The sequence below is a fragment of the Microplitis demolitor genome, chromosome 1 (genome assembly GCF_026212275.2).
Source record: "Microplitis demolitor isolate Queensland-Clemson2020A chromosome 1, iyMicDemo2.1a, whole genome shotgun sequence".
Lineage (NCBI taxonomy): Eukaryota > Metazoa > Arthropoda > Insecta > Hymenoptera > Braconidae > Microplitis > Microplitis demolitor.
The window spans coordinates 22,507,546-22,516,827 of NC_068545.1; the positions used below are offsets into that span (position 1 = coordinate 22,507,546).

At 33.2% G+C, this 9,282-nt stretch overlaps 1 protein-coding gene across 3 annotated transcripts in view; it reads left to right on the forward strand.

Moving 5' to 3' along the window:
* Window positions 1-8,475, forward strand: part of LOC103580134 (brain tumor protein) — a 111,330-nt gene extending 102,855 nt beyond the window's left edge. For all 3 annotated transcript variants that reach the window (XM_014440720.2, XM_008561785.3, XM_053737457.1), the window contains one exon: window positions 1,258-8,475. In XM_014440720.2, the coding sequence (XP_014296206.1) occupies window positions 1,277-3,631 (2,355 nt within the window). In that variant the 5' untranslated portion in view covers window positions 1,258-1,276 and the 3' untranslated portion in view covers window positions 3,632-8,475. The remainder of the gene's footprint in view (window positions 1-1,257) is intronic.
* Window positions 8,476-9,282: the final 807 nt, after the last annotated feature.

Genomic DNA, 9,282 nt, shown 5'->3' on the forward strand with positions numbered 1-9,282 from the left:
CTGCCGCTGCCGGTGATGTTGATGTTGATGTTGGTGGTTTTCTTCCTGGAGACGAACCGCGGCGGTTGGTCTTTGTGTCAGGTTCGGCTTCCTTATTTCTTAGAAAACTAAATAATAAAAAAAAATTTAAAGACGTGGAGGGAATGAGGTGGTGGATGCAAGCGAAATCGTGATTCTTGGAGTTGTTCGTTCATCGTTCTTGGTCGTCGCCACTGTAAATTTATTGGGACTCCCAAGACTGCCAAGTGGTCCGGGTTGGGCTCTAGCCAGAGTAGACAGCCATGTGTGTTAGTGTGTGAGTGTGTGGGTAAGAGAGAGTGCAAGATGATTCAATGGAGATGAGAAGTGCTGTGGGAGGAGAAGGAGCGATAACCTTCAAGCTCGTGACCTTGGTCTTTCACCGCTTCTTCGTCTCTTACTCCTACTCCTTCTCGTCTTCGTTCTCGTTCATTTTTATTTTATATTTTTTTTATTTTTCTTGTGCTTCTCCGTTCGATTTGTACTCCTGGACACAGGGTCTTTGTCTCTTGTGCTCGCAGGATGTCAGAGTGGTTGGGTAAAAGATGGCTAGGCTGAAGCGATTTAATTAAAGGGTCGAGTATCCTTGCTGGTGGGTGCAGAGTGTATCGAACAGAGAACGAAGGTCCTTTGGCGCGTGGGAATCTGCTCCTTCTTGAGTTGTACATTAATTCTATCTAGTCAATTTAGTCTGTCTAACGTCGCAAAATACCAGGGACACTCTGTCTTTATTATAAATTAAACTAATAAACATTGAGAAAGACGTTTTTAATTTTTAAAATTCTTTACCTCTAATTTTTCCTTCATTTTGTTGTGCAATAAAATTATATAAACTTTATTAAATTATTTTCCGATCGGTTTGTTATTAAAGCTATTTTAAAACAATTCTTTAAATGGTCATTGATAAGCTATTTTAATCTATAATTAAATGTTTCTGTACAAAGGAAGCTTAATTTCAATTAAAACAATAAATTTTTATTTAAATTATCAAACAATTGATCTCTGCAGGACAATGGAATTTCTATACTAAAAAGTTTATTATGTTTCAATCAGTTATTTAAACGTAATTACCACAGTAGGTTCAAATGAAAATATTCTTGTCATTCGTTATTGAATGAACAAAACGATGGTAAAATATAATAATGAAAAATCTTTTAAGAGGATTTATTTGAATGAATAATTAGTTATTGTTAATTATTAAAAAAATATGCTAATTAAAAAATGATGTTTTTGTTTCAGGGATGCCGGTTGACTGAAGATGGCCTCCCCGACACCCTCGTTGGAATCACGCGCAAATTCCCTCGGCTCCCTGGTTTCGTTGTCCCCGGTGACTGTGAGCGGGAGCTCACCGCCAGCAAGTGACTCAGCGATCTGTGACGTCGACAGTTGTGATATCTGCCTGGACACAGGCAAACCGGGCGACGGAACTTGTAACTGTCGTCTCGGACGTGGAGTAAGGTGTACAGGTTGTAAATCAACAGAATCAGACGCAGTAGCACGTTGTTTTGATTGTGCTAATTTTCTTTGTCCCAATTGCGTAATGGCACACCAATTTATGCACTGTTTCGAGGGCCACCGGGTTCTAAATCTCGGTGACTCAAAATTAGAGGGTCATTCTGAATCCCGAGGAAATTTAATGATCACCAACGGCAGCAATGGAACGACCAATGGTGAAAAAACACTTTGCTGTTTACGTCACAAAAACGAACCACTTAAATACTTTTGTCGGTCGTGCAATGTTCCTGTTTGTAAAGAGTGCACAGTGAGTGACCATCCAGCACCACTTCACGATTGCGGTCACATTTCTGAAGTGGGATCACAGCAACTTGAATTAGTGACAAGAACAGTTGCTGATTGTCGAGCCAAAGCTTCGGAAATACGTACGGCAATAAAATCCGCCGATCAAGGTGTTGCTAAATTACAAATTCAGTATCACAAAGCACAAAATGAAATAAATGATACCTTCCAATTTTACCGATCAATGTTGGAGGAACGTAAACAAGAATTACTTAAAGAATTGGAATCAGTATTCTCCGCAAAACAGATATCGCTGGGTGTAGTGACGCAAAAAGCCAATGAAATGGTCGACAAAATTCAACAGACTTGTGAATTTGTTGACAAACTGACCAAGTTTACCACCGTGACCGAGGTACTGATGGTTAAAAAATTGTTGGACTCTAAACTACAACAGTTGCTCAGCTATTCGCCTGAAATAACAAACCATTCGGATTTGGAATTCGTCAGTAATTATCAGGCTATTCAAGTGGGTGTGAGAAATACGTTCGGTTACGTACGCAGCAGCGCTGACAGCAACAGTGTTGGACCCAGTAAACAGCCACCAATAGCACGACCAACGGCACTAACAAATGGGAACGGCGGTGGAAGCAATCCTAGCAGTGGTCCAGGCAGTGCTGGATCTCTCGGCGGTTTGTTACTAGATCGGCCTTACAGCAATGGCCTAGTGTCAACCACATCGACATGCGCATCAACCTCACCCTCGTCCTTCGAGAGCAATGTAATATCAAAGAGGTTCAGCACGGCAAACAGCCTCGGGCCATTCTCCACCACAATCACCGATCTAAATCTAAATGGCATGAATAATCCATACGAAAAGTGGAGCAATGGAGGTGGCAGTGATGCTTATTCTGTTAACGCAAATGATCACTATGCAATAGCTAACACTAATGGCGGTGGTGGTCCAACTTCTGCAGACTCCGTCCTGGATCTTACATCGAAATTAATGTCCGCGTCAATAGTATTCCCACCAAAGTCACAAATAAAACGTCAAAAGATGATTTACCATTGTAAATTTGGAGAGTTTGGCGTCATGGAGGGACAATTTACTGAGCCATCGGGTGTTGCCGTCAATGCACAAAATATTATTGTTGCTGACACGAATAATCATCGTATCCAGATATTTGACAAAGAAGGCAGATTCAAGTTTCAGTTTGGCGAGTGCGGAAAACGCGACGGACAACTTCTTTACCCAAACCGTGTTGCCGCTGTACGTCCTTCCGGTGATATAATTGTCACAGAACGCTCACCCACTCATCAAATTCAAATATACAATCAGTACGGACAGTTTGTGCGTAAATTTGGTGCGAATATTCTTCAGCATCCACGTGGTGTTACAGTTGACTCAAAGGGTCGTATCGTCGTGGTCGAGTGCAAAGTAATGCGTGTTATAATATTCGATCAAACTGGAAATGTGCTTCAGAAATTTGGATGCTCAAAGCATCTCGAGTTTCCAAACGGTGTCGTGGTAAATGACAAACAAGAAATATTTATCAGTGACAATCGCGCTCACTGTGTTAAAGTATTTGGCTATGATGGTACTTACTTACGGCAAATTGGCGGTGAAGGTATTACTAATTACCCAATTGGCGTTGGTATAAATGCCGCTGGTGAAATACTTATCGCTGATAATCACAATAATTTCAACTTGACAATCTTCACACAAGAAGGCCAATTAGTATCCGCACTGGAGAGTAAAGTAAAACACGCCCAGTGCTTTGACGTTGCTCTTATGGATGACGGATCTGTAGTACTTGCCAGCAAGGATTATCGTCTCTACATCTACCGGTACATTCAAGTGCCGCCTATTGGTATGTAGAGCCGTGGGTGATGGGCCGCGACTCACCGCGACCGGAATCCGCTTAATCAAACCCACTATCATCAGCAGCAGCAGCAACAACAGCAGCCGCTGCAACAATCACAGTCAAAAAATAATCGTGATAAGCGAACCGGTAACGTTGAGTCCAGCCCCGATACGTGCACACCGTCGGCACGTCCATCTACGAATTTAATCACCAAGACGGACATCAATCAAGACAAATTCCGACTACATCGAGTTCATCACCAACATCATCAGCAGCAGCCGCAACCGCATCAAAATTTGCAGCAGCAGCAACAGCCGCAGCCACAGCCACATCATCATTATCACCACCATCATCAACAACAACGCACTCATAATTCCGACGCAGCTGTAAACCTGACCCGGTGGTCCAGTTTACCAGTTAGAGTCGACAACGATCCAAAACGACTTGATCGTAGCAATGGTATTATCAACGACGAGCCGACGTTACCATCCCCAGAATCAGGATCATCTCGACGACCGCAATTCTGCTTGGCTAGCCATCGTGCCCGTGGAAGTGACACCAGGGATTCTTAGCAGCGTCACGATTTTTAATTTCCACAATTATAATCATTATTATTATAATCATCTTGAGTAATAATAATAATAATTATCTATCATCATCATCATCATCATCATTGGTCCAATATTTAAGTAAGAAAGCGTGCGCGCTAAACTCAGCCTACTAAATGCGTATGAAGATAAAACGAGAGTATCCTTGACTGACGCACAAGACGATGCTCCGTAAGTGAAAAATGTGAGAAAAAAAAATAATAACAATTTAAAAAAAAAAAAAAAGTATATTATTTAAAACAAAATTATGTAAAATATTAAATTTAAAAATAATAATAATAAATACGATGAAAGAAAAGGCGGACTCGGACACGACCGAGACACACGTCGTACACACGCGCGAAACTTACTTGTTAATGTTGTTATAACTGAAAATACTGTTGTTGTTGTTTAGTTGTAGAGCTCGCCGCCGCTAGTCACTCCCTTTAAGCCCTTATTACCCCAATTTCCTGATAACTCGACCCGGTTCCTTAAACTTCAAAACCCAAACTCAAACTTTACCCGAAACCAAAATTCCCAAGGATTCGAATTTTATGGATGCGGTTTATGGACCGAGACAGGTCTCTGTACACTTGACAAACTCAATTCTTTATCCTCAGCTTCCCGTCTTTTTTACACTTCCTCGATCCTTAACCCAACCCCCCACCCCGGCCCCTTTAATCATCGAAATATTTAATTTTCGTAGCGTGCCCCCGATTATCTAAAACCTCGAGAGCCTTCGTCATCAGCTGTCGTTCGTTTCGTTGTATGATCTCTGTTTATTAAAATAATTTAAAAAAAAAAAAAAATAATTAATTAATTAATTAACGCTCGCTCTTGTGTTTGCCGGAACTCTCCCAAATCTCGACTCATTTTGTTGTCAATAATTAAATTATTATTAAGTATTTAAGGCCCGCGAGATACGTTAACGTTAATAATGTGAGAAACTATACGAAAAAACAGATGTGAGTATTAAATAATAAGGATTTAATTAACGAGCTTCAATTACGCCATTAGTCCGTTAAAATCCTCTGTTACTTTTTTTGTTGCGCCCTAGAAGTTAAAAATATTTAAAAATTCCCGTTCCTCAATAAGACGCAAGTCGGTCGTTGGTAGTCACTGAGAAGGGTCCAGCGACGGCACAAGTCGTTGATTAATCATGTTAATTATTCCATTTTTTCTACGCGTTATTATTACTATTATTATTTTTTTAATATCATTATTATTAATTATTAAATAGATAATTATTAATTAATTAAATAAAATATATTACCTCGGATGGGAGCCCGTGGATGCGGATGGTGATACTCGCGCCCGAGATGTACGAATATTTGCATTTAGATAAAAATATTTAAAGAAAAAAAACTAAATAATTTTCACGTTAATGTTAGTAGTTTTTTAATTATCTATAACTATTACTATTATTTTAAATAAATATAATCTATTACTCTCGTATCTAATTGCGTGACAATCTCTCTCTATTTTCAAATACTATTAATATGTTTTTTTTTTTTAACTTAAACCTTTTTCCAAGCGTCTGAATTGAGGAATAATTTGAGGATGTGACGACAAAAAATTTTTATAATTAACCGTAATTATAAAAAAATTATCTGTTGGACCAAATAATTATTATTTAGAGTAAAAAAAAAATTAAATAACAATTGTTATCATTTTATTTATATTATTAATTAATATTATTATTATTTTTTTACACTAGGAATTAAATAACTTTTTCCAATCGTCTCTCCTCATCTAAGCTTAGACCTATCGTTTGATTGTTTTTTTTTTATTTTTATTTTTTATCTGTAGTGTTATTTTTTGTAGTCCGTAGTTGTAGTGAATTTTAAGTACAATTAAGGTTTGTTCTGTGCACTTAAATATTATTATTATTATTAATTATTATGTTTACCCCTGTTATTAATTATTAATAATAAATAATTACGGTTTTCACTGCCGATTATTTTTAAATGTTTAATTAAATAATTCATGAGAATTTAAAATTATTAATTTTTTTTTCTCAAGCAATTAACTTGCCGCGATTTATAATTATTCAGGATTCAACAGTATATTAATTAATGAACAAATTGTGCTGTTTATTATTATTATTATTATTATTATTATTATTATTATTATTATTATTTTTCTTTCCATTATAGTATTAATATATTTTGTTGGATGAGTCACGTTAAAGTGATGTGAGATTACCTGTCACGTTGACTTCATGCATGTTTACAATTTACAATTATTATTAATTATTATTATATTATTAATTATTGTGTATTATTATTATTATGTATTATTATTATTAATTATTATTATTGCTACTATCATTGCTAGTTATTATGATTGTATTATTTTTTATTATTATATAAAAAAAAAAAAAAAAGAAAAAAAAATTAACGAAATAAAATCTCCGTTTGCGATTTTACAATTAATGAACAAATACTTTGTTCAGTTTATGAATTTAAAGTTTGAAATCTTAAGTGGTATTTTGTGGATTTAAAATAATAGTTGAGATAATAGATAATAATAAAGATAAATAAAATCGTAAGGTATCAATAAGACTGCGAGGCTGGCTGGCTAAAAAACTTTACGCTTTCCATTTGGTTTAATAGTATAGAGATAAAAAAAAAAAGGATAATAATGATGATGGAAAAAAAAAAGTTAAATAGATATTGAGTCGTTGGATCTCAAAGACGACGTTGGTCGACAGAACGGCTCTTTTTTTGTGTGTTAAGGGAAATGTTGAAAAAATTGGAATAGGTTTTTTTTTTTTGCAACCCCGAGAGTCCTGAGTCGATGTTAAGACCTTGAGTCAGGACTCTCGGTGAATTGGTCGGGATAATTTTAAATCCCTTGACTGAATATCCCATTGGAGATGTTGAAATGTGCGACTTGTCCCTGACGTGCGCGAAAAAAAATTAACGGTAAATTGAGAGATTTTATTTTATTTTTTTTTTTTTTTACTCAATTATCATAACAATCAAATTTTTTTTTTTTATAACCATTCATATTTTCACTTACATGTAATTTAATAAAACATATATTTTTTTTTTGCAATTTTTCATATCACGTCCATTAATTAATTGAGACAAAAAATTAATAATTATTTTTCATAAGCGTAAAAAATGAGTAATCGCACATTTATAACTTCCACCATCTGAAACTTATATTTTTATCCGGTTATTTATTTATCACGGCTATGATTTAAATTACTATTTTCTTTTTTTTTTGAAAATACTAAGTAGCAAAATAAAAAAAAATTACATAATTCACGCTGGAATTATTAAAACATTTATTCATATCCATGTCCGTTAAATATCACACTAAATTCAGAACAAATAACGGCCTATAAAAAAATATTTTAGAAGCTGACGTCAAGCCAAAGATTGAATCTTAAATATATTTTTATTTTAGTTATTTTTAAAATTATTTGGCTTACATATTATTTTTTAAAAGTAAAATTTCAAATTAATTTTTATTTAATTATTTAAATTATTAATTTAGCAGCGTGAATTTTGTCTAAGTGTTGAGAAATTATTGGTTATTAATTATTGATTATTGTCATTTTTATTATTATTATTATTATTATTATTATTATTATTATTATTATTAATATTATTGTGTATTAATTAGTTAGGTCTAAATTGTTATGGGAAATTAAATGACAATTGAAAAAGCCATTGAATGTCTTAAATTTTTCCTACGCCAGCTAGCCGTCGAACATCATCCCCATTAGGGGTTGGCATGTAAAATAGGAGATAGGAGAAGTTAAAAATATTAAAACAACCGTTTTTTAAAATAATAATAATAATTACTATTATTATTATTTCTATTGTTTCACTTGATTTAAATAAATAAAAGAGAATTAAAAATAATAAAGTACATAAATCATAATAGTTACGTTTTATACTGAGGAATAAAAACTGTTGAGCTTTGCGAAAATGCAGAATAATTTAAGAAAAAAAAACTACAACGAATGTCAATCTCTCTTTTTTGTATGGTTTGTTATGTTATTATTTTTAAATAATACAACTCAATTGTTCTTAATTTAAATGTAAATCGTATTTTGTTTGTTTTTTTTAGTTATTTTTTTTTTGTTGTAAAATGCTTTTTAATAATATTTTCAGTTCATATTACATATCTTGGTGTTTTTATTTTTTTTTTTAATGCATATTTTTTGTCCACGTGTGTGCAGAACCTCAACCCAATTACCGCAACCGTCTACTTCCTTTGATCAAAACTTTCTCCTAACTCCAGTATTTTTTCGATTTGTCTGGAAAGCTAAATATCGATTGTAAACAAATTATTTTTTTTTTTTATATATATAGAAATATGTAAAATAATGCATTTATAGATGCATTGACTTGGAATGAATTTTAAATTATTAGTGTGGTGATTTTTACATTCCAATAGATTATTTACTTTTAGCTCTTTATATTTAGTTTGCATTATATTTATACTTATATTTATTTAATAGATTAGTTTATTATTTTGCTGGTATTTTATTTAATTGCTCGGCTGTGTGTTGTACCCAAAATCCATTCCAGTGACAAGTAAGTAAACCTGTAGTGTATTTAGCTTATTTTTATTTTCTTTTAATTCTTTTAATTCACTACTAATGACTTACTATTAATTAACACTACTGATAAACGATATCCGGTGAAAAAAATCCTGAACAAAAAAAGTTTACACTGATAAAATTATACTTTTTAAATTACTGTGACAATTAATAATGAAATGCTGAGAGTTTATTAAAAGAAAAGTATTCCCTTGAATTTTAAAATTATTTTAAATAATTTTAAAAATTAATTGGATATTAAAAAAAAAGAAAACTTAATATTTGTTAGCTGACGTCTAATAATTTTTAGATTTATTTTAAAATGATAAGTTATAAAAAAAATAATTTTTAAAAAATTGCACCCATAGATTTTTAAAATTTTTACATGTGCATTTTTTTGTAATCGATTTATTGCAAATAAAATCAGAATCTTTAATTGTCTACTGACTTACGAGTTTGAATGTAACTGATAGTTGGCGATTTTTTGAATTAAGGAATAAATAAATAAAATGTAAGT